The sequence below is a fragment of the Pteronotus mesoamericanus genome, unplaced genomic scaffold (genome assembly GCF_021234165.1).
Source record: "Pteronotus mesoamericanus isolate MK-2021 breed Mesoamerican mustached bat unplaced genomic scaffold, CSHL_Meso_final contig_164, whole genome shotgun sequence".
In the NCBI taxonomy this organism is placed as follows: domain Eukaryota; kingdom Metazoa; phylum Chordata; class Mammalia; order Chiroptera; family Mormoopidae; genus Pteronotus; species Pteronotus mesoamericanus.
The window spans coordinates 6,559,005-6,585,600 of NW_026555065.1; the positions used below are offsets into that span (position 1 = coordinate 6,559,005).

The window sequence follows — 26,596 nt, forward strand, 5'->3', positions numbered from 1 at the left end:
CAAAGAGTTAATAATTTAAGATATGTATAGCATATAGGAGAGCTCATAAGTGAGAAGGTACTGTAAAATTAAATACCTTATTGTTAATGTTATATAGATTCAGTTGTGAAAGAGAAAAACTTTGCCTAGGAGAACTGGGGCTTAAGCTAGCTGAATGGAAAGCCCTAGGAAAAGCAGGGAAGAGGTAGAGTGTTCAGGGTGACATGAAATAGGGATATGAGTCCCATGAGTTAACTATAGCTTGTATTCATGCCACAGTGATCGAAACTTCTGCAGTGTTCTGCAATTGGCTAAAGTTGGTTTTTTATTTGGATGACAAGGACAAAAACCAAACCAAAAAAGAAAAAAGCTCCACCTTAGATTGTGAAGGTTACTGAATGTTAGTCTAAGAAGTATGGACTTTAACTCTGTAATGGGCATGGTTGAGGCTCTCAGTGGAGTATTTTTAAAGGAAAATTTGTGTTTTAAATCATTATGTTACACAAGATCTTGTTTATATCACTCTTTTTTTCTAATTGGATTGTAGGGTGGAAGCAAAATTAGAACACTGGTACATAACAGGTCTGAGACAGCAGGATACTGTACCATCACTTGTGGCTTCAATTGGTGATACTGCATCATCTTTGCTTAAAATTGAATTTGAAACCAATCCAGAGAATAGTACTGCTGACCAAACTCTGGTTGTTCAGTCTCAGCCTGTGGAGGTCATCTATGATGCTGTAAGTGCAAAGAGAAAGCGAATCTATTAAAACCATCTTATATGTCTGATACATGGTTTTCTTATTTTTTCTCTTTCATATTTATCTACTGAGCAGCCAGAGTTACTAACACTTTTTTCTTATTTTGAAAGCAGTACATGTTTATCAGTTAATTTTGTTTTTTTAATATGCTACAGGATTTTTCCTGCTGTAAGGTATATTTATGCTCATGTCAAATAAAAAAAATCTGATCACTATTTAAAAAATCTGTGTTTATTGTATCAACTACTCCCAATTGATACATACTGACTTCTTATTCAGGTTTATTTTTGTTTATTATTCTTTTCCCTTCAATGTTTGGAACCAACTCAAAGAGCCTTAGAAGTAATTGAAGAAAATTTATATATTCTTTACATTGGAAGAAAACATTGGCATTTAGATTTTGTTGAGAGTGTAGGTTCACGTTCTGTAATAATAGCTTCGCCTTTTACTCGGACTCTCTTAACTCATCTCAAGCTAGCCAACAGAATGGGCATGGTTCACTACTCATTGCATTGCTTGCAAGTTGGCCCTGCCTTGTTGTGGAGATCCCTCACTTATTTTTACTTTATAGTTTAGAAGTGGGTTCATGTCGTGGATACATTCACATTGTTGTACGTCCTGTCTCCAGTACTGATTCCATCTTGCAAAATGTCTGATTTTTTACACTCAAGTTTTGGATATAAGTAAGGGCTTAACAGCTTTGTTATTTCTTTCTAAACTTCAGAGTGTAGGGGCATTTAATTTCAATATAAAGAAGTAGAGTTGTATCTTCTAGCTATTGGAGGCTAAAACTAGAGACATCATAGAACATATTTAAGTACTTCTACTCCAGAGGGAGATGCAGTAGCATCTTTGTAGTAGAATATCTTTGAAGGTACCTCATCAGTTCAAAGCTGAGTTGTTTAGAATTAGGTCAAAAATTTAAAATTTAGAGTGTGGGAAGTACTGTATAAAATATCCTTGTATTTTAAATTGCTTTACAGAAAACTATTAATGCAGTGGTTGAATTCTTTCAATCAAATAAGGGATTAGATCTTGAGCAAATAACATCAGCTACATTGATGAAGCTGGAAGAAATTAAAGAGAGAACAGCTACAGGTAAAGAATTTGCCTTTCTGCCTGAGCATCAACTAAATGCTCAAATTTTTGTATATTTGAATGTAAATATTGTATTGAAAACAGTATAGGTTGCTTTTTTCTTTGTTTTAATTGCAAGCTATATTATACTATGGAATTGCACTGTGGGTACATGGCTTACCCAAAGTCATGGCTTACCAGTTGGACTGGCTGAGAAAGAGAATAATATGGGGCACAGGTGATTCTCTCTGCCATTACCTTTAAGAATGTGCACCTAAGAATGAACTTGAGGTGGAAGTTGCCCCTCTGTCTCAGTTCTTAAGAAGCTGTGAATACACACAAAAGATACATACCTTTGTACAACATTGCCTCTGAACTGAAGCTGCTTTCTAAACTAAAGAAATAATGAATTATTCTGCCTCGGGATAAAGTACTAGCTATGCTGCGTTTACTGTACTGTGTGAAGATATGATTGGTTCCCATAGACCGTATACAAATTCACTTTGCATGCAGAATTGAAAATGTAATCTGTGAGAAGTATCCTTCATAATTATTTTCAATTGCTGTTTTTATTGTTGGTAATGTGATTACATATTTCCACTTGACCTTCTGATTTTTTTTTTTTAGGACTTACACATATTATTGAAACTAGAAAAGTCCTCGATTTAAAAATAAATCTGAAGCCTTCTTATCTAATAGTTCCACAGACGGGCTTCTACCATAAAAAGTCAGATCTTCTCATTTTAGATTTTGGTACATTTCAGGTTGGTATATATACATTTCTGTCTGCCCATTTTTGGTCATCTTGGTACCTAGCTGTGGGATAGTTTGTTTATTTTTCCTTCAGATTTACTTAAACTTAGACTTATTTCTTCTTGTTTTGTCAAGCCTAACTTAGATTGATTATTTTATTTATACTGTATGGCTATTAAAAAACAAAAGAAAATCCCCAAATTTTTTGTAATGATAGATGATTTGACCTTAAGAAGTGGATTATTGTTGTCTTTCTGTAATTGGAAAGAAGCACTCATAGTTTTCAAGCACTCCTAGGATTCCAGAGTTTAGTTTCAGAGTGTTATTTGTTAATTTTTATATTTTGACAATAGGAAATGATACACATATGAATATATGTTTGTTAAACTACTGTCAGCAACTAGATAAGAGTAAGAGATCTTAAGGTTTTGTTTATGTATTGGACCTCATAGAAATCCACGCCTCTGGGGAAAAGTTGAGATTTAAAAAAATAGAGTCCTGAATTAAACCTTGCTTCTTTGGAAGATGGAAAAGGAAGTAAAGGTTGGAGCTGAATTCTGATGGACTTAGTTATTCTAGGCATGTACTTGGGAGAAGAAGGAATAAAACCTGCTATTTCATCCTGAAGAATTTATGATAGGTAGTAAGGGAGCTGAGTCATAAGTGGCAATAACTCCTGAAAGCCAAGAAGAGTTGCATGTGTAGACAGGTTATTTGAGATAAACAGCTGTGTAACTGACTATTAGTGCAGATGTGCTAAGTGACATATTACTCCTATTAAACATAGGAGTGATGTATGCTGAAATATTACATTTCTAATAAAATATTTGCAAATAATTATCAAAACTAAGCAAAATGTGAATTTATTAAGGGTAATGTTTTCATTTTAGTTAGGTTTTAAGAAAACACAGCTGAAATATGTTGTTGATTTATATACTTTTCTGTTAAAAATATTGAGGTTTTCCCTTCCATTTTAGCTTAACAGTAAAGATCAAAGTTTGCAGAAGACTACTAATTCATCTCTGGAGGAAATAATGGATAAAGCATATGACAAGTTTGATGTTGAAATAAAAAGTGTGCAACTACTCTTTGCAAGAGCAGGTAATATGTGGCTGAGTTTTTAGGATCTTGAAATTATGTTGAGTAGCTTTGGTAAATGTATGTGTGTGTGCATGTGTATCAGCTCTGGTGACATTTTGAACACCTACTCTGTTGATTTCTTAAGAAAATCAAACAGGAGCCCATTGGTACAAATCCTTGTCACAGTTAAAAATAGAGATTAAAAATTTAGCTATTCTTCTTAGGGTATAGTATTTAGTACCCTTTAATCTAAGCATAGTCATTGCTTTGTGTGTGTGTGTGTGTGTATGTGTGTGTAATGTGACTGTGAAATTGCCCAGAACACAGAATGGATGTTATAATTGGTTCAGTTCCTCTGTCCCAGTGTGGGATGTCTTAATGTTTTCTTCCCTAGCTGCCTTTGTTTTTAAATATTTCACTGTATTAGCCTAGTCTTTATTTCTGCAAACTATAGTTATAGTCTTAAAACCTAAAGGTAATTAATTTATTTTCTAAAAGCTTTGGTGTTTTCTATTGCTTAAGTTAAGATTGCTAGTTCTCTATACTTCTTTAGTTTCTAGAAGCAATGCATATTTGCTAAGGATGCTTAAGCATATCACTTTGTAGTGGGTCATTGATGGAAAGGACAATTTTCGTTTGTAGAATATATATTTCTAGCATGAATAATGAGATTTATTAAAATGTAATATATAATGCTCTACTTAGTTTTTGTATATTAGGAGCCTTTTAATTCCTTAAAGGGAAGAACCTACACAGACCATTAAAATTGCCCTTTCTGTTGTATATACTTAAAAATGATTGCTGGAATTATAAGTGATACAAGATGTTCAGTCATTGCCATCAGTTAAGATTATGTGTTGGATCCTGATAGTCATTGGAAAGGTCTGTTTTGGGGGGCCTTCCTATTTTAAGAAAAGTAATTTTCTTCTACACGTTTTTGTCCTGAAAACTTTCTTGGTAAAACTTAGTTTTTCATTAGAATTGTGTGCTAAACTAGTGTAACTGCACTTAGGAATTGCAGAAGCCTCTTTTATTCCTGTTATTTTTTCCCATTTTTTTCTGATTTTTCACTGCAGCAGCCACTCTGATCTCTTAATTTTGTAATCAAGGCAGTAAATTTCTGAGCTTTTCCTGTTGGCTTTAAAATGAAAAATGTAATAAAACATTCTTCAGATAAATATTTGAATTATTTTTATATCACAGTCTTTAACTCCTGTCAATCTGCATTTAAAAAATATAGGTTATTTAACATATATGCTAAAAGAAATAAAAGTTGACAATCCTTGACTATGTTTATGAACTTTTTTAATAAGTTAGAATATTTTCTCACAGAATATTTGGTGATCTAAAAATAATTATTTAATTAAAAAATCATTAATTTTAAAATTTTTTAAAGAGGAAAACTGGAAAAAGTGTCGATTTCAGCATCCATCAACTATGCATATTTTGCAACCTATGGATATTCATGTAGAGGTGGCCAAGGCAATGGTAGAAAAAGACATTAGAATGGCCAGGTAAGGTATACATGTCCTTTATATTATAAAATCAATAAGATGAAATATATCTGTCTCAGTGTCTGGATTTTAAAAAAGAAAGGCTAGATTTATGAAGAACAGAAAGAAACGGTTATTTTATATTTTTAATAAAATGTGTATTTGATTTATATGTTAACTCTCTTTACATTCTGTAAAAGTTGGTTACCCCTGCTTTCGAATGGATTGAGTCCAAGGTCCAATATCGATGAAATAAAATCTTCAAAAATTAGAAGTTTTTTTTATTATGAAACCATAAAAAATTTTGAGAATAAGAGAATGAAAAGTAGAAACTAAATTTGGAATTTAAGTAGATAATCATGAAATAGTATGCTGTCTTCTTAAGAAGAGCCTTATTGAAGTATTGACATACAGTAAGCTGCATCTATTGAAAGTGAACAGTTTAGTAGGTTTTGACATATTTATATATCTATGAAACTATCACCACAATCAAGATAATGAGCATAATCATTATCCCCAAAAGTCCTTGTGCCCTTTTGTATTTCCTCCTTCCCTTCCCTGCCTGCCAACTTCTCTCCCTTCAATCCCGGAACAACATTGATCTGCTTTCTGACACTATAGATTTGTTAAAATTGTCTAGAATTTTATATATATAGAATCATACAGTTTGGTTTCTTTCATTTAGCATAATTAATTTGAGATTCATTGTTGTGTGTATCATTAGTTCATTATCAGATGGATGTTAAATGAACCTCACAATACTGGATAAATCTCATTTGGTAATGATGTGTCATTCTCTTAAAATATTGTTGAAATTGGTTTGCTAAAATTGTGTTGTGATGGTTTACTTGTTATTAGGGATATTGTTCTGGACTTTTATTTCCTTTTTTGGCATCAGAGTATCAGGATAATGTTGGCCTCATGGAATGAGTTTTGTGGAAGAATTGATATTTCTTCCAGTGAAGCCATCTGGGCCTGGAATATTCTTTTTTGAGGAGAGGATTTTAACTAAAAATTCAGTTTATTTCATAAATATAGATATATTTTGATTATCTGTTTGTTTTACTGATCTTTGGTTGTTTGCTGTTCAAGGAAGGAATTGTTGAGTTTATTATCATAAAAATGTTTCTAATATTTCTGTATTACTGTATTAATACATGTAGAATGTGTAGTGATGCTCTCTCTCACTCCTGATATTAGTAATTTGTACCTTTCCTATTTTTTCCTGCTTAGCTTAGCTAGAGGTTTATCAGTTTTTTTGATCTTCTGAAGGAAACAGCTTTTGGTTTCAGTTGTCTTCTCTATTGTGTTTCTGTTTTTTATTTCATTGATTTCTATTCTCACATTTCTTACTGATTTTTTTTCCTGTTTCTTTTGGTTTCATTTTCTTTCCTTTCCTTAGTTTTCTTTCCTTAGTTTCCTAAGACAGAAGCTGAGACCATTAATTTGAGACCTTCTCTCCTAATATAAAGGATTTAGTGCTGTAAATTTTCCCTGTATTGCTTCACTGTACCCTATACATTTTGAATCTCCGTAGTCAATAAGATGGGGTAGTTGTAGGACTTCCCCTCATATGTATCCCATTTTTCAGCTGTCCTTTTTTGACTGACGTTCAGTCTCTTTGAAATCATTGTTTGATATATTTTGTTCAGTTTTCTAGCTATTTTAGATGGGAGGATTAATCCAGTCCCTCTATTTGTGATACTTTTAGTTTTATGTAATATTTCAGAAATAATAAGCATTTTATATTTTTATAGTGCTTTTCAGTTTACAGAGTACTTTGCAGAAAGTTCAGTCTCTTGAGGTAGGAGCAGCTGATTCAGCTCTGTGAACATTAGTGATTTGTGCATTGTACAGGAAAATCATTCTTCAGTTAGCGGTTGGGCATCTGTCAGCTCAAGCTGTTCGCAGCTTAGTTAGGAAGTCAAAGATAAACAACAACCTATAAGTTTTATGAGCAGTGAACAGCTGCCACAAAGCTATTGAGACAAACAAACCTAGGCAGTTAGGTTGAATAGGGAAGCAGAAGAGAAGTAGCTGCCGAAAAGTAAGCAACTGATGAAAGCAGGATCATGATTCAGCTGTGAGCAAAATGGATGTACTCGATGAAGTTTAAATTTTAACCAGCGTAGACATAAACAAGTATACACATTATATGTCAAATGCTAGTAAGTGTTATAACAGGAAATAAAGCAAGGCAAGGGGATAAAGAGTTATGGGGCAGATATTTTTTGATGTTCATAATGAGAAATCTCTGATAACTGAAATGTTGAAGTATATAGTGTTTTAGGTTTTAAAAAGGAGACCATTGTGTTTAAAAATATTTTCATACATATTAGTTAAGAAGGATTGGCTACTTAAGGAGGATGCATTTAAGTTATCTGGAAACTTGGCTTACATAGAACTTCCTATTCCCTGACAGTATGGACTAAATGAAACATTAATGTCATCAGATTATGTCCAAAGTAAATTGGACACCAACATGTAGTCTCTTTTTTAATCTCTTCCCCTTCACTAATATAGAGGAACTGGACCTTAAAAACCTTATTGAATTATATTTTTAGATTTAAAGTATCAGGAGGGCTTCCTTTGATGCATGTGAGAATTTCTGACCGGAGGATGAAAGATGTACTATGTTTGATTGACAGTATACCCTTGCCACAGAAATCATCTGTGCAGTCTCCTGAAAGACAGGTAAATAGCTATAATGAAAATGCTGAATCTCTTTACATTTGTATTCAGGATGAGTTTTGTTAGCTCTCTCTGAACTGTTTTATTTTCCAATATTTTTAGGGTCTGTTTTATTTTTTTGGTGCACTTTTGAGGTTTAATTTTGTTGATTCTATATAGAACTGCATATGACATTGAATAAAGAATGATTGTAGTCTGTTTTCACTACTGTTTTAGAGAGGTGGTAGAAAGTCAGTTTTAGGGAGTCAAAGGAACAAAACTAAACAAACGAAAGGGAAAATGTCTTTAAAAATTATGAAATGTATTTTGAATAAAACTAGATATAGAAATCTTCATAATGTTGTAAAATAAGATGATTGGTATAAAATTTACTTATATGTTAGACTTAAAATTTTTAGATCATTAATTGTAATTGAGCTTTACAACCTAAAATAAATGTTGGATTTTCACACTTTGAAATGAAATTTGTGAGAGTCAACCAAATTGTTGTTCAATTTTCCAGGAACCTGTAATAAAGATGCAGTTTATATTGTAATAGATAGTAACTAAATGGCACAGAATGATAAATAGACTCATCTCTTAAGAGTTTTACATTGTTTTGTCCTAATAACAGCAGGTAGAGTAGTCTTAATAGTTAACTCCAGTCAACCATTATTTAGTTGATTGCATAATGTACTTTGATGGAAGAGTGGTATATTGTTTGTGTATATGTCTTTCCATCTCTCTCTTGACCTCTGTTACTTTTTCAATGTTTGTGTTGTTTAAGTTTATTTAATCCTGCTAAATTAGTATGTTAAAATTTTTTGTATTATTTTCTAGGTATCCTCAATTCCTGTTATTTCAGATAGGACAAAAGACCTACTTGGTACATCACTGTTGGTAGATGTAGTGGAATCAGGTAAGGAAAGTAATATGTTCATATTAAACCAAGCCTATAAATTAGTATGTAGAGCCCTGGCTTGTGGCTCAGCTGGGTGGAGCATCATTCTAAGCACCGAAAGGTTGTGGGTCAATCCCCTGTCAGGACACATACCTTGGTTGTGGGTTTAATCCCTGGTTGTCGGGGTGTGCATAAGAGGCAACCAATTGATGGTTCTCTCTCCCTCTCTTTCTTTCTCCCTTCCTCTCTCTCTAAATTCAATGAATGCATGTCTTCAGATGAGGTTAAAAAAAATTAGTATGTTGAGGTAAAATTTTCAGAGAATAAGGGAATTTTGAAAGTGTTTATAGTAAATTTACTGCTTTTAGTTCTAGTTGCACTACTAACCAACAGTGTGACTTTGAGTCACTTTTTCCTTTAAGCCCAAATTTCTTTCATTTAATTAAAAGGATTTTTTTGAATGACAGTGCTTACGATTTTAAATAAACAACTTTTTTTCCCCCCTGCTCCAATTACTGCCTGAGTCTTTTCTCTAGTTCTGGCCTAACTGATTTTAATTTTGAACTGGAATATAAGTTTCAAGAGGACAAAGGTCATATCTGTCCTTGTCACACTGGTGTCCTTAGTGGCTGGTATAGACTGATACATGACAGATGACAACCCAGTAAATATTTTATTGAATGTTGAATGAATGAACTAAACTGAAAAACATAGGGCAGTTTGATTTTATTTATGCTAATCACTTGCCTGGTTGAGTTGCTTTGTGAGACTTAAAAAAACATTGAAACCATTGGGCTGGCCAGAAAGTTCTTTTAGTTTTTTCTGTGCAATGCCCTAGTAGTGCTTAGTTGTCTTCACCTCATTTGAAACAATTTTGTTAGATTGTAGTGTGACAGCTGTCCTATCAGTGTATATTAAAAAAAAACTTAACACAATTGGTGAATTTTTGTGTAGCCATTTTAATATTGAAGATGGAAGAAAACACAACATTTTCAGCATATTATGCTTTACTATTTCAAGAAAGGTCAAAATGCAACTGAAATGCGAAAAAAGATTTGTGCAATATATGGAAAAGGTGTTATGGTTGACTGAACGTGTCAAAGTGGTTTGTGAAGTTTCTTGGTACTATTGGCATTTTGGCCAGATAATGCTTTGCTGTGGGCTGTCTTATACATTGGGAGATGTTTGGCAGCACCCCTCGACTTTGTGCACTATAAACAAACAGCACGAGATAGCTGACATACTCAGAATATTCAGATCAGTGAAGTTATTGGTAAAAATGAAATAGGTGTCTTTTATGAAAAAAAACTAAATAGACGATTTAGCAGATCCAATATATTCTGATTCTGAATACGAATATTATATCTAATGAATGAATTTTATTTCTGAGAGATTTGAGTGTTTTTATGCAGCTTTCAGTGCACATTCTCTCACGTCAAATGAATGTCTTCTTTCTTTAGATTCTGATGATGAGTATTTTGATGCCGAAGAGGGAGACACACAGAATGGTAAAAGTATAAAAGGGATAGAACGAAAAAAAGTTGCTGAGGTCCCAAATGAGGAACTCATTAACCTTCTACTGAAGTTTGAAATTAAAGAGGTATGCATATTTATTTTGTCTTTAAACAAATATATTCTTGTTTTCGCTATCCTTGTAAACTATTTCAAACATAAAATACATACAGAGTGTGGTATTCTATCTTCCTCAGTGTTTCTTATTGACTGCCTTATATTCTATTGTGAGATTATTTCCTAAAATATGTCAAAAATACTAGATTTTCTTAAAAAAAGGTTTTATTTATTTATTTTAGAGAGAGGGGACAGGAGAGAGGGAAACATCAGTGTGTGGTTGCCTCCCATGCGCCCCCTACTGGGCACCTGGCCCACAACCCAGGCATGTACCCTGACTGGGAATTGAACCAGCAGCCCTTTGGTTGGTAGTCTGGTGCTCAATCCACTGAGCCACACCAGCCAGGGCCAAAAATACCATATTTTAATTGTATATACAAATCTAATTATTATTGCTATTGATTTAAAGAAAGAGATGTTCTGTACCTTTAGCATTATTAGACTTCTCTTTTTCTCTTATATTCCTATCCAAAATACCAGAAAATCCCTTGACTCTAACTTTAAAATACATTCAAATGATTGCTCTTCTTTTCCACTGCTACTGCCCTGTCCAAGTCAACATCATATCTTGCTTAAACTATTTCAGTAGCCTCTTAATTCTGGTCTCCATATAGCAGCCAGAGTAATCCTTTTAAAGTGAAGTTCAGATGATGTCATTGCTCCGCTCAAAGCCATCATTGGCTTCCCAGCTCACTCAGAGTAGAGGGCTAAGTCTTTCCTATAGGCTACAAGGCCTTTCATTTGGCTTCTTTAACTTCATCTTCAATTCTTCTTGTGCTCACTCTACTCCAGCTCTGTTACATTCATTCTTTTGGTAAATATTTATCAAGTGCCATCATGTGCCAGGCACCATTTTAGATACCGGAGCTACAGCAGTAAGCAAAGTTATTGCCTCACATTTCTCACCCTTGCCTTTTGTTCTCCCTTAAATATACCAAAGCATATTCTTTGCTTTTGCTGTTTCCTTTGCCTGGAATACTCTTCCTGTGTGACTTGATTCTTTATTTCTTTTAGATAGTGTACTTTGCCATGTTTAATGCACACTTTTTTGCCCAAATTTTTGAGAGGAGAATAAGGATGCACATTAAACATTGGTAGTACTAATTCCATATCTATATAAATGTTTTTAATTCTTTTATTTATGCTTATGTGTTAAAAAAATATAACTCTAGAAAGGAATAACAATATCCATGTGTAAAATAATACCCTGGAATACAGTAATTGGTTTTGTTTCTAAATATAAATAAATATTGAAATAAAAAATTAAAATGAAAGATTTTTTTTCCTGAAAGTTTGGGCCAAAAACGTGGGTGTGCATTTTACATGACAGTTTGTCATACACGACAAAATATGGTATTTACTGAAGTGCCATCTTTTTGGGAAGGACTGACCCACCCAACACAAGATAGCAGCCTTTATTTTCCTCTACTCTTCCTAGGCAAGGACCTTGTCTATCCTGGTCATTTCTATGTCTTTAGTGGCTGGCGCAGCCTCATACATAGTAGATAATGCCCAATTAATATTTTACTGAATGTTGAATGAATGAATTAAAGAGATAAATAATCAGAACCCTTTAAGAAAAAGTCATGATAATACTCTTTGAAATATTTTTTCCAGTTTGGCTTTTTTGCCATTTTGAAGTTTTAGATGTTTCTGTAGTAAAATTTATCAAATCTTGTCTTTATATCCTAGTTATAATGTATGTTTAGAAAATTATTCTCCATTGCAAAAATATTTACGGATGATTTTATAGTTTTTGATTTTAATGCTTTCATTTAAAACATCGATATATATCAAGTTTATTTTTGTGTATCAGTTCTTTATTGAATACTTTACTGTGCTACAGTTTCTGTTTTTCAGTTTTCATTCCTTCTGGTTTTTTTTAAGTTAATTTTATCACTGCTAACAATATTAATTTTTGTTATCTTTCAGCATTTATATTATTCCAGCTACTCTTACTGCCTCACGGTTACTGTTGCTACCCCAAAATGTAGTGGCTCAGAACAGCTATTTTATTTTGCTTAGTTTCATGAGTTAGGAATTCTAGAACAGTGCAGCTTAGTAATTTTTGCATATAGTCTTTCACATGCTAATAGTAAGATTTGACTGAATGCTGTAATGACTTGAAATATCAGAGGGGCTCAGAGGTGGCTCACTCATGAAGTTAGCAGTTGATACTGGCTATTGGCTAGGAGCTCAGCTAGGACTGCTGACTGAAATACCTACTCATTGTCCCCTGAGCATGGTAGTTTCAGGGTGATTGAACTTTTTGTGTGGGAACTAGCTACCCTCAGAGTGAGCATTCCCAGGTGGAAGTTTCATAGCCTTTTTTGACATTGGAAGTCATTATAGTATTACTTCCTCTGTACTCTGTTTATTAAGAGAAATAACAAACCTGTCCATATTTAATCTTCACCCGAGGATATTTTTTTACAAGAGAGGGTGAGAGAGTGAGAGAGAGAGAGTTTAAGAAAGAAAGAGAGAGAGTGTAAGAAAGAAAGAGAAAAGCATTGATGTGAGAGAGAAACATCAATTGGTTGTTTCCCATACATGCACCAAGCGGGGCTTGAACCTGGAACCTAGGTATGTGCATTGACTGGGGATCGAACCTGCCACTTTTTGGTGTACAGGACGACACTCCAACCAACTGAATCACCCAAATGTAAAGGAACAGAGACTTCCATCTCTTGATGGAGTGTTAAAGAACTTGCATGTTTTAAAAATTGCCACATACGTGTCTTGTTTTTCACCTGCTAAATATACTGGCTGTCATTTCCAGAATAAATTTGAATAGTACTATAATAGTGAACATCCTTAATGTTGCTTTTTACTTTAATGGGAATGTTTCTTCTATCACCAAACATGATTTCTTTTTTGAGATACAGGTTTAAGAAAATCATGTTAAGAATCCATACATTCTATTTTTATTAAATTTACAAATATAAATCAATAATGGATACAAAATTTTATCATGATTTTTACATAGATATGGTTATATTCTCAATAATAGAATTTAATGTGGTAATTTCCAGTCATAGTAAATAAGAATCACAGTGGACAAGTGTGAGCAGAATTCCTACTATTCTCATGATGATGTGTATGATGATGAATTTTGTTTTTATATTTTTCAGTATGATTCAAACTATTTAACCTTTCATTGGCTATCCTGATTCTTTTAGGTGATTTTGGAATTGAGCAAACAACAGAAAGAAGAAGATACAATTCTAGTATTTAGTGTTACTCAACTAGGAACAGAGGCTACAGTGAGAACATTTGATTTAACTGCAGTATCTTACCTAAAGAAAATCAGCTTGGATTACCATGAAATTCAAGGTAGTAGCCATAAAAATGGGAATGATAACTAATAATAAGTATAAAACCACTTTTGAGTGTCTGAATACTTTCATTTATATAATGTTTATAATAAGTAATAGGTATCACTGTTCTAAGCATTTTTCAAATAATAACACATTTAATCCTTATAACAATGCTATGAGAAAGCCAGTATTACTGTCTCTAGGTTCCATATGAGGAAAGTAAGGCAAATGTTTTTTGTATAATTCATCTAAGGTCATTCATCCTAGCTAACGGCTGAACCCTTGAAATCTGGCCCTTGGGTCTATATTCTTAACTACTATGTTCAGAGAGTCCATATAAATGCCATTTTGCAAAGAATGGTTAAATAACAAGAGATTAAGTGGCTTACTTAAGGTTATGCATCTTTTGAATGGGAAAACCTATAATTTATATCTGGGCTTGTAATATTGAAGTCCTGTTCTTTCTGTTGATTAGGGTTCATATATAAGAAGCAGCACCTGGTTATAAAAATGGTGGGACATAAAATTCATTCTTTCAGAATTGCTTATAGTTTATTTTAGTATATGCGTACATCTTATTTGCTCATGAAATATATAAGGAATGAAAGAATGGGTTAATCCACATTAATTAAAATGACCTAATATTTACTTAATATTTTAGTCAAATAAAAGACCTATTTTAAATTTTTTCAAAAATAGTTGAAACTAATGTGGACTTCTGGCCAAGGTGAAGGTGTAGGTAGATACACTTTGCCTCCTTGCACAATCAAAAGGAGGACAACAGCAAATTTAAAAACATAAGATAACCAGAACTGCCAGAAAATTGAACTGTATGGAAGTCTGATAATCAAGGAGTTAAAGAAGAAGCATTCATCCAGACGGGTAGGAGGAGCAGAGACGGGCAGCTGGGGAGGAGCGGACATGTAGCGAGGCCGCAGCTGGAGGACCCAGTGAGGCTGCTGCTGGCAGACCGGGCAGTCCCACATTTGTATGCTTAAACTAGGAGAAACAGCTGGGGAGCGAAACAGACTGCGCAGCCCAGGGTTCCAGTGCGGGAAGAGAAAGTCTCAAACCTCTTGCTGTAAAAACCTGTTGGGGGTATGGCAGCAGGAGAAACTCCCAGCCTCACAGGAGAGTTTGTTGGAGAGACCCACCCACCTGGCAATCAGCACTGGAAGAGCCCAATTTGCTTGTGGGTAGCGGGGGCAGTGACTGAGAGCCAGTGGAGAGCCGAAAAAGTGGCATTGTTCCCTCTTGGGCCCCACCCCCACATACAGTGTCACATCACAGCAACCTAGGTTGCCCTGCCCTGGCGGATACCTAAGGCTCTGCCCCTTCCAACAAAACAGGCATGCCAAGACAAAGAAATACCACTCAAATGACAGAACAGATCAAAACTCCAGAAAAATAACTAAGCGATGAAGAGATAGCCAGCCTATTAGATGCAGAGTTCAAACCACTGGTAATCAGGATGCTTGCAGATATGATTGAATTTGGTCACAAAATGAAGGAAGAAATGAAGGCTATACAAAGAGAAATAAAGGAAAATATACAGAAAACCGACAGTGAAGGGAAGGAAACCGGGACTCAAATCAACAATTTGGAACAGAAGGAAGAAAGAAACATCCAACTGGAACAGAATGAAGAAACAAGAATTGAAAAATAATGATGAGAGGCTGAGGAACCTCTGGGACAACTTTAAATGTCCCAATATATGAATTATAGGGATGCCAGAAGGAGAAGAGGAAGAGCAAGAAATTGAAAACTTACTTGAAAAAATAGTGAAGGAAAACTTCCCCAACCTTGCCAAGGAAATAGACTTCCAGGAGATCCAGGAAGCTCAGAGAGTCCCAAAGAAATTGGACTCAAGGAAGCACACACCAAGGCACATCATAATTGTATTACCCAAGATTAAAGATAAGGAGAGAGTCGTAAAAGCAGCAAGGGAAAAGGAGACAGTTACCTACAAAGGAGTTCCCATAAGACTGTCAGCTGATTTCTCAAAAGAAACCTTGCAGGCAGGAAGGGGCTGGCAAGAAGTATTTGAAGTCTTGAAAGACAAGGACCTACATCCAAGATTACTCCATCCAGCAAAGCTATCTTTTGAAATGAAAGGGCAGATAAAGTGCTTCCCAGATAAGGTCAAGTTAAAGGAGTTCATCATCTCCAAGCCCTTACTATATGAAATGTTAAAGGGACTTATTAAGAAAAAGAAGAAGGTAAAAAACTATGAACAATAAAATGACAACAAACTTACAAGTATCAAAAATTGAACCCTCAAAAAACAAAGCACACAACTAGAACAAGAACAGAATCACAGAAATGGAGATCAGAGGTCGGGGCGGGGGGAGAATGGGGGAAAAGGTACTGGGAATAAGCATAAATAGTAGGTACAAAATAGGGAGCGGTTAAGAATAGTATAGGAAATGGAGAAGCCAAAGAACCTGTATGTACGACCTACAGACATGAACTAAGACATGGGGGTGGGGGTATAAAGAGAAAAAAATGGGACAACTGTAATAACATAATCACTAAAATATATATATATATATACACATATATATATATAAAGAGTTGAATCTAAAATACATCTCAGTTTAGTGGAAAAATATCTTACATATTAGTTTCTGTAAGCACTGTGTTAAGATAGGGTTTATATTACTCTTTTAAGGGAAACAAATACAAATATTGAATAAATTTGCTAGGCTATTTTTTATTTTAGAGAAAGTTACTTCAGATGAAAGAGATGTCTCAGAACAAGAGTTAACTACAAATAATAAAAGATGGATTAAATGGTGGATAAATCACTAATCCTTAAACAGCTTCTCGAGGCAGTTCCTTGGTACATCTACTTAAGGATGTAGAAGACATCTGCTAGTACCGATTATTTTTAAATTCAAAGAAATTTAACAATTCCATTCCCCTAAAAAATCTTTTTCTATATAGGCCTTCTCTTGGTCTAAACAAAGAAAAATTATTATTTTATAATACGAATGAAATATTTGTTCAAAGAACTTTATTTTTTTGTAGTTGTTCAGTTACAGTTGTCCCCATTTCCCCCCCATTACTCTCCCCTGCCCCAACATTGTCTTTGTCCATGAGTCCTTTATACATGTTCCTTGATGACCTTTCCCCACAGGATATTACATATATTCTAGTTCAACCTCCTAGTTATATAGTTGAGAAAACTGAAGTTACATAGCTTTTGATAAAGGAGATGAACTAGAATTCACATATCCTGATTCTTACACATTACAAATGCATATATGGCCTTAAAATACCTAGAGAAGTTTTGATTACTTTTTAATATACATGTAAAATAAATATGCATGTTAGTTGGATGACAGAGGTAGGGTAAGGATTTGGATTGGTTTTTGTCCTCACCAGTGGTGACCCTAGCATTTAATAATTATGAAAATAAGTGCAGGTAGTCTTTTGAAGCCTTGCTCAGTGCTTCATATTCTCTAGTTGGAAGAGTGCAGAGTGGATTCTTTCGGGGAGTCCTGCTCTGGATGGGCTGTATCCATGTACTGGGTGGGCAGGGGTTGGAGGAAACCCATGAAAGGACCTCTTGATCTTATATTTCCAATATTCTGCAAACAGCTATTTCCCATCAATCATTTAGGTTAGGCAGCTGATAAATCACGTGCCTTTCTAATATGAATCTTTCTAAATTAGGACGTAATAAATCAATTAAAAAATTGTGTCGGAAAAAATGTATTCTTTAATATATTTTTTTAAAATTATTAGTTTTTTTCTTTTTATTGAATTTATTTGGTTCTCCCTGGTTAACAAAATTAAATAGATTTCAGGTGTTCAATTCCACAGTACATTATCCGCACACTGTATTGTGTGTTCACTATCACAAGTCATAAGACATCTAGAAAATTTTAAACCTAAAAAAAGAGCAATTTATTTGAAACAGTTCTTCTTTTTCTTAATTCTAGGATCCAGAAAAAAGCCCCTTCACTTGATTAGCTCTTCTGACAAACCTGGATTAGATCTTTTAAAAGTGGAGTATATTAAGGTATGGGCCATAGAGTGTTTATGTATTTATTATATATTTCAAGCTGTCCTCTGAAAGAAAAAAGATGACAATAGATTACTAAAAGCTCTGGGTGTATACCATAGATTTTAATCATAGGGATATCTACTGTTTCTCTTTCATTCCTATACCTTCTTTCTTTTTCACTTAAGTACCAAAGTATAGTAGGATTTTCACAAAGTCACGAAAGATCTTGTCCCCAAAGATGGAAGCCTGGGTTTTAGTAGACGTACTTCTGACTTCTAGACCATATTCACCTACCTACATTCATTGTAAATGTAGGTTATATAAGGCTGAGTATCCTATGTCAAAAGGGGTAAAGTCAAATTGCATTGGCTTCAGTAGAGAACTACCAGAATTGGGAAAGGACTCAAATTCATCATATGAGAAATGCTGAAGGAAGTGATGGTATTTAGCTTTATTTAAAATTACTTGATTTGTTTAATCATTGAACACTTCCCATTGAAATGTCTTTATGTGTCAGATTCTGTTATGTACTTGGGATACAGAGATGAAGACTAGTAGGGACATAGGTAAACAATAATTAAAATATAATATGATGAATCTTTAATAAAGAAGAGCACAAAATGTTATGGGAGCAGGGAGGCAAGGAAACTGTCCTAGCCAATGACTTCTCACATAGGGTAAAACTTCCAATTTACCATGTATACTACCAAGAGCAGAACTTGGAACCAATTAGTAATTATGAGGGGAGACTGATTTTTGATTCCATATGAAGACCTCACTAAATCAAAGTTTTCTAAATATTGAATTTGTAAGAAAATGAGGTTTTCTCTCACTGAAGATATTGTAAAATAGACTTGCCAAAGACTTCATAAGGGATTCAAGCATTAGGTGATAGATGGGCGAGAAAAATTTTAAACCTTTCAACCTTCAGAGTTTATAATTCTGATCCCCAGCTGCTTTTTCCAGAAGTGAAATGCTATCATGCTCTCATATGTTTGAAGAGGAGGATAAATTTGTACTATTATGATAGATTATATGGATGTAACTCTAAAATGATATTACATGTATAATATATATAAAATACAGTTGTAACACTATAAATAAGTTAACTAGAGATCATAAATGACTTATTTGGTGTTAATTTTATTTTAGGCTGACAAGAATGGACCTAGTTTTCAAACTACTTTTGAAAAAACTGAACAAACAGTTAAGGTAAGAAATTCTACTAAAATAATATATCCTGTTTGAAAATAACCTAGTCTGGAAGTTTCCAGTATCCTTAAAGGAATATTGACTGGGTAATTTGATGAAGTAATCAAGAACCAGTAAGAGTTGTAAATTAAACTTAAAAATTAAACTTAAAAAAGGTAGCTACTGTGCTCTTTTCATGATTCAGTGTATAAAGCTTTTGTTTTGACTTACTGTATCACATTCTAATTATTTCTAAAGAAGGAAATGATATAAATGAGGGAACTTTTCATTTACAAAGAACAGAGTTTTAAATACAGCGAACTAGAAAACTTGTTTGAGGCAGGGCTTAGGAAGTATGTGAAATACAGGGAGAGATGTTGAGTACTTCTGGGGCCATACGAAGGTAGTTGTGTAGAGGAAGAAGAGGCAAAATGAATTGTGGGTTCCATTATAAAGAAAATAAAAGAGATGAATTTAGATTACACTTTTGAGAGATATGATAACCTGTTATTGTTAAACTTTCTTTTTATAATTTTTGTATCCACCTAAGTGTTTTGATGCAATGAAAAATTCTTCTGTATAAAATATTAAAAAATTTTTTTAAATTTATTATTAGAAAGCCACATATACTGGAAAGCAATTTGTGTTGCTCTCTTAGCTTTCTGGAGTCATTGGTTTAAAAAAAAATCTAATTTTTTGTATATCCTTTGGTTTTTTTTCAATGATAGGTCCATTTTTGTGGTTTTAGAAGATTTACTGACTGAGAACTGACATATATTTTCATATTTAAATCTCATGAATGTCACATTTGGAGTCATTCCTTGACTTCCGAAATTTCATATTCTAACTTACCTGTTTTATGTAATCATAATAAATAGTCAATTGCAGATCCAAAAACCCATATATATGTTGAATATTGAGTTGACCATGACGAGCAGATTATAGGCTCCATAATAATTATGCTAGGGAAATGGAGTTAATAGGTTAGTTTGATATTTAAATGAACCCCTGAAGTATATAAGTGCAATTTACTCTCTGTATATCCCAATTTAAGGAGTGTGTTGTGCATCTTCCTCTCCCATCTCTTCCTTCCAAGTTGTGGACGGTAGTGATACAAGCCTAGCTAGGGAGGAGCCTTTTGGGGGTTTGACTTGAAGCCTAGTGGTATAATTGGCCTGGAAAAGTAATTTTCTCTTTTAAACATTTCTAGGTGGCTTTTTCATCTTTAAATCTGTTGCTGCAAACACAGGCTCTTCTGTCTTCTATTAATTACCTGACAACCATTATTCCATCAGATGGCCAAAGGATGGGTGATACCAAGGAACTACAAATTTCAGCTGAAAAGAAGCAGAAAAGCTCAGCTTTGCAGAAAGGTGTGAAAAACAGGTTTTTAAATTTTTTTTATTGTTAGTAAGAGTTTTAGAGTTCTAGAGCTAAATGGGTAATCTTAAGAGATCATCTAATTCAGTCACTTGCAGGCTCTTTTACTCACTTCTTTCTTTTCTTCAAACCTATTCATTTAAGGATGCCTGATATGTAAACCAAATAAAATTAATACTTTTGTTTTTAAGAAATGTCTTTGTTCTTATATTGGTAGTGGTAGGAGATGACTTTAGCAAGGAAAAGACCTAAATTTGCACTAAGCTTTACATATCTTCTTAATAGCTCCTGAAGGGGCTCCATAGAGGTTATAGCCTTCCTTATACAAGTAAGGAAACCAGGATCCAGAAACATGAGGGCAGGGGTGTAGGTTAGTGTGTAATTGGTCAAAAGCCTAGATATTGGATCAGAGAGAACTCAATCCAAATCCTGGCTGCTACTTAAACTATGTGATCATAGACACATTACTAAACTTCTCTGAGTTCCAGTGTCCTTATTTTGTTTAAATTTTTTCCTTGTTTTAAATTATAAAAGTAATGTCACTGTTAAGAATGAAAACTCTACAGAGTATATAAAGCAAAAAAGTATTTGAAATCTTTAAGAACTTGAGAATTTTATAATTTTATTTTTGTTAAATTAATTGGGATAACATTGGTTAATAAGAATATAACAGGTTTCAAGTATACAGTTCTATGATACACCATCTGTATATTGCGTTGTCCGCCCACCACCCAAAGTCGAATCTTCATCACCATGTATTTGACTTCCTTTATCCTTTATTACCCTTCACCCCTTTCCCTCTGGTAATCACCATACTGTCTTATGTATCTATGAGTTTGTTTTTTCTGTTTGCTCATTTGTTGCTTTCAGCCTTATATCCCATGTATGACTGAAATCATATGATTCTTAACTATTTCTGACTTATTTTGCTTTTTAAAAACAGAATTGTGGTTCACTTAATATAGGGAAGAAACCTTAATAGAGTTTAGATCACTAGGAATTCACTGTGATAGAATGCTTTGTTTTATTTGTAGTGATTGTGTCCTCTAAAGATAGTGACATCATTGACTTCAGGCTGTTTGCCAAGTTGAACGCTTTCTGTGTGAATGTTTGTGAAGAGAAGAACAATATTGCTGAAATCAAGATTCAAGGTAAAGTTCTCAAAGTATTAAAATTTGTTGAAAAGATAAGGTGGGTTTTGTTTCTTAATGCTAAAGAATATAAAAATGGAGGGCTCTGAGCTATGAAAACTGGATAATTTTGTTTTACAACATAATTGGCCTCCTTAACTCTTTGGGATGTAGATGTTGATCAGACTTTGACCATCAAATTGAACCGCATATGTTGGTATTGTGCATCTTTATGAGGGTTGTCTCAGGGGTGTTAAGTATCACTAATGTGAATGTAGAGATGCTACTGATGATCTGAGATAAGTGTCAGTCCCAATTCAGGTAAAGGTCTATGAATATGCTTTATCTTGGTACAAATGCAAAATAGCCTTAAAATGAAGAATAAAACTTGTAAGCCCATTATTATCTTTTAGGCAAAAGTTGCTAAAGGTAATACAGCTTTTCCTCTGATTCTTTACCAGCTTAATGTGATCTGCTAAAGGTAAAGACTGTGTTTAATGAAAATCTGGAAGAACTTAAAAACTGGAAAAGTAGGATGTTTTTCTTTATTCTTTCCAAACTGGAAGTATATCCACTAGTGTGAATTTAATTAATAAAACTTCTGTTCTTCCATGTAAATGGCTGGATATAAGGTGTAAAGGATTTACTAAAATCCCAAAATAATCTATTAGCACTAGATGTAATTTTTTTAGAAGGTTGAAAATCCAGTAATTATTTTTAATGAGTTTATAGGTTCCATTGTTTATAAAACTAAAATTATCTAATATCACAACTTATTTATCAATTGGGAGTTCAAACATTGTTAAATATATAAATGTATCACCCCCAAAATAAAAGTATGCAGTGAAAAGAAACATATTAAGATCTTAGTTTGTTAGATCTACAGAAATTATAATAATAAATATTTTTCAGGACTTGATGCCTCTCTTTTTCTTCAGTCAAGAAAACAGTCTCTATTTGCCAGACTGGAAAATATTGTTGTTACAGATGTTGATCCTAAGACAGTTCATAAAAAAGTAGGTGATAATAAATAATTAATATTTTTTGATGACAATATGAGATGTTATTTAAAAATGTTTTATTTTTCAAAAGAACAATGAAATATATTTTGATAGAAGAATGTTTCTATAATGATTATAAATATAAATCCTTTTTAAATGGAATTTTATTTTGTTGTTATCCTCTTGGATAAATACATTTAAATCTCTGCATTTCAGGCAGTGTCTATAATGGGAAACGAAGTATTTCGTTTTAATTTGGATTTGTATCCAGATGCTACTGAAGGAGATTCCTATACTGACATGTCCAAAGTGGATGGTGTGGTATCACTCAGTGTTGGCTGTATTCAGATTGTCTATCTTCATAAATTCCTCATGTCACTCCTGGTAAAACCACTGTTTATTTGTATATTGACTTTTCAATTTAGAAGTAATTAAGTGTGACAATTGTGATGGCACAGCTTACAGACTCTGGATTTTAGGGTATGCATTGTTTGGATTATAGATGTTATTTATGCATTAATGTGGAGGTCAAACCTCTCTTTAATAGTTAGATTCTGAATCATTTAATGATTTTTATCTGGAAGTGGAATTATTTTTGCTGTAACATAAGGAAGCCAAAGTCTCATAAAGACTATTGAAAATATTTTTTTCTCTCTTCCTCAGCCATATAACTATAGTTATAATTAGCACTTCTCAAGTAGCTCATAAATATGGGTAGATAATTAGTAATTCTGTTTTAACTCTAGAAAAATAGCACTCAGTTGAAAGTTATCTATTGGAAACAAAATTAGCATATAAATAAAATGAAGATGGTGTTATTTTATGATGTGCTTGTCCTGTGTTTGAATTTCTCCTTTTATGTGTCCACAGAACTTCCTGAACAATTTCCAGACGGCCAAAGAGGCTCTGAGTGCTGCCACTGCCCAGGCTGCAGAAAAGGCTGCCACAAGTGTGAAAGATCTTGCCCAGAGGACTTTCCGTGTTTCTGTCAATATTGATCTGAAAGCACCGGTTATTGTCATCCCGCAGTCTTCCATTTCCACCAGTGCAGTAGTGGTAGATCTTGGGCTAATCAGAGTTCAGAATCAGTTCAGTCTGGTGTCTGGTGAAGACTACTTAAACCCTCCAGTAATTGATAGAATGGATGTGCAGCTAACAAAACTTAAGCTTTCCAGGTATACTGTTTTAGTAATTGTGGATTTAAGTATTATCTAATGTTTTCCATGAAATTTTATGACCATTGAAATCCATACCCAACATATTTCTATTGTATAGGACAGCTTTTTAAGATTAACATTTTATTTTGAAAAACTTCAAACCTATAGAAATTGCAAAAATAGTATATCATCAATGTATCCATTATCCTTCACCTGGATTCACCAGTTGTTTATATTTGCTCTTCACCTGGATTCACCAATTGTTTATATTTGCTCTTCACCTGGATTCACCAATTGTTTATATTTGCTCTAACTGTATATATACATTATTATCATTTATAATTAATTTTTTAATTTTTTGTTAAGTATAATGCACATATAACATAGGAGTTTCAGGTGTACAACATAATGACATGATTCAATACTTGTATATATAGCAAAGTGCTCATCATAGTAAGTCTAGTTAATATCCATCATCACACATAGTTACAAAATGTTTTTTCTTGTGTTGACAACTTTAAAGATCTACTCTCTTAGAAACTTTCAAATGAACAATACAGTGTTATTAACTATAGTCACCATGCTGTACATTATGTCCCCAGAACTTATTTATTTAATAACTGGAAGTTCAACCTTCCAGTTATTATTATTTTTTTTTTTTTGCTAAACCACTTGAGAAGAGACATCTTAAACACATTAGAATGTGTTTCTAAGACAAGGATATTTATCCTCTTACATAACCATAATGCAAATGCTACATAAATTCTGGGAATTTAACATTGATATAATACTGTCCTCCAATATGTGGTCAGTATTCAGTTTTTACCAGTTCCAAGAATGTTCATTAAATAAGTTTTCCCTTGATCCAGGAGTACTTGCGGCATTTAATTGTATCCCATACTACTACAGGGGATTGTGTACTGATAGACACTTATTTTGGAATAGCTCTTTGGCTTTTCTTTGTTTTTCATGATAATGACAATTCTGAAGATTATAGTCTAGTTATTTCATGGAATGACTGTCAACTTTTTTATTTGGTGATTTTTTCATGATTTAATTGACCTTACACATTTTTGGGAGGAATACTGTGTAAGTAATGATGTATTGGTAGGGCTCATGCCAGAGGACACTTGAAAGTCTGTAAATAATCATTTTAAAATCACTTTCTGTCCCATCCAAGAAGACTTTATTATCCTGAATAAAAAAGGAATGATTACACAGAAAGTCCAGAAAATAATCCTGGTGAAGAGTTTTATGAAACTCCTTAGGAAATGCAAACTCTTAGTCTTGCCGCTTTTTACTTTAATCTGTCCCAATGCACGTATCACTTTTTGAACAGTTGTATTTGATGATTTCCCCCCGTATCTTCAACAATATGAATATCTTTTTAAAATTTATTGTCACCTATCTTAAAGAAAAACGTTTTCTTAATGGCTGATTATATAACATATATTTTAATCTGCCCTTGCTAATGTAGTATAGATTATGTTACTGATAGATTGCATTTAGAAAACACTCAAACAGCATTGTTTAAAATTATTGTTAGAGTAGCAGCTTTTGACTTTGTGTTTTTTAATGATATGTTGCATTTCCTCCCTGTGTTTATGCATATATATAAATTATTTTTTTCATTAGGACGGTGATCCAGCCTGGCATTTCCCATCCTGATATTCAGCTGTTACACCCAATTAACTTGGAGTTTTCTGTAAATCGTAATCTAGCTGCATCTTGGTACCACAAGGTGCCTGTTGTGGAAATTAAAGGACATCTTGAGTCAATGAATGTAAGTATGAGAGTTAAAAAAAATCTCTGTTACTGAAATTTTAGATTCGGAAGACTTTCTCCATATAAATCCAAATGAAATGTGGAATTTTTTTACTGATTGATATCTAAATACCACTAAGGTAATTGTAGCATGGAAGGAAATGCCTATTTTTTATATTTTAGATGGCCTTTTTATTTCATTCAGATTGTTATTGTTTCAAAGTGAAGTTTGTGTGTTTGTGTAATTTGTCACTTTAAAAAAATGATCAGATTACTTTAATCATCAGCTTTCACTAAGAATCTTTTAAGTAGATGGATTTGATATTGACTCATAAATCACATTGTTTTTCTGTACTTTCTTATCTTTTGAAATAAAAATTTTAATATGAAATAAGTACTGAAATACTTGAGTGGGTAATGAATATATAATTTTTCAGTCATTGTTAAGATTATTTTATCCTTAATGTTTTGTTATGTTCTGTATTAAAATTGTTGCATTTAAAAATGAAGTATCTTTATTTGTTATTTAACCTCATATTTTACAGGTTAATCTAAACCAGGAAGATCTTAATCTTTTATTTAGAATACTAGCAGAAAATCTTGGTGAGGCTCCTAAGGACTTGAATAAAGTGAAACCAGTAATGCAAGAGACAGGTAGGCTGATTGACAGTAAGTGGCATAATACATGTGTCTATTTATTTTATAATTTTGTAGGGGAGACAGACAATAAAAATAAAGTAAGCAAATATATATTTACATATTACAGTTTGTACTAGCAAGAAAACAAATAAGACGATACTGAATGCAACCATAGTTTGCTTTCTAGTTAAGCAAATAATTAGTTATATTTTCATCTAAGTTGCATGACATAGGGGGAGTACATAAAGAAGGGTTTCAAATTGATGGTTCATTCTTGGAATAATTATTAAATTTGCATTTATAGAAAAAAACATTTTAAGTTGGCACTAGGCTAGGGTAGCATACTTGTCCTGATTTTTAAACAAGAGTGAGTAGTGAAATATCTGTAAGAATTGAAATGACTGATAAGTTTCCATTCAACAAAGACACTAAAAAAAATTGTACTTAAATAAAAATAGAGTTTAAATTTTTAGTTACAATGCCCTTTTGACTTAAATACAAAAAACTACCAGATTTATTAAGCTGTTTTATATGTGTATGCATATACATGCATGTATATGATTTTTATTTTTTCAAAAAAAAGGTACCATCCTATATGTATGTATATGTGTGTATATATGTGTATGTTTGCACATTTCTGCACGTTACTTTTTTTTTTCCCA

At 33.2% G+C, this 26,596-nt stretch overlaps 1 protein-coding gene across 3 annotated transcripts in view; it reads left to right on the plus strand.

Annotated features, from left to right (window-relative positions):
* The window catches only part of VPS13C (vacuolar protein sorting 13 homolog C), a 180,625-nt gene that overhangs the window by 63,033 nt on the left and 90,996 nt on the right, over positions 1 to 26,596 (plus strand). For all 3 annotated transcript variants that reach the window (XM_054565332.1, XM_054565331.1, XM_054565333.1), the window contains exons 18-35: positions 527 to 719; positions 1,724 to 1,838; positions 2,445 to 2,581; positions 3,548 to 3,671; positions 5,047 to 5,164; positions 7,708 to 7,837; positions 8,654 to 8,732; positions 10,175 to 10,314; positions 13,523 to 13,676; positions 17,608 to 17,687; positions 18,825 to 18,884; positions 20,074 to 20,236; positions 21,278 to 21,394; positions 22,286 to 22,389; positions 22,591 to 22,758; positions 23,245 to 23,549; positions 25,167 to 25,314; positions 25,841 to 25,949. In XM_054565332.1, coding sequence (XP_054421307.1) covers positions 527 to 719; positions 1,724 to 1,838; positions 2,445 to 2,581; positions 3,548 to 3,671; positions 5,047 to 5,164; positions 7,708 to 7,837; positions 8,654 to 8,732; positions 10,175 to 10,314; positions 13,523 to 13,676; positions 17,608 to 17,687; positions 18,825 to 18,884; positions 20,074 to 20,236; positions 21,278 to 21,394; positions 22,286 to 22,389; positions 22,591 to 22,758; positions 23,245 to 23,549; positions 25,167 to 25,314; positions 25,841 to 25,949 — 2,444 coding nt within the window. The remainder of the gene's footprint in view (positions 1 to 526; positions 720 to 1,723; positions 1,839 to 2,444; positions 2,582 to 3,547; positions 3,672 to 5,046; positions 5,165 to 7,707; positions 7,838 to 8,653; positions 8,733 to 10,174; positions 10,315 to 13,522; positions 13,677 to 17,607; positions 17,688 to 18,824; positions 18,885 to 20,073; positions 20,237 to 21,277; positions 21,395 to 22,285; positions 22,390 to 22,590; positions 22,759 to 23,244; positions 23,550 to 25,166; positions 25,315 to 25,840; positions 25,950 to 26,596) is intronic.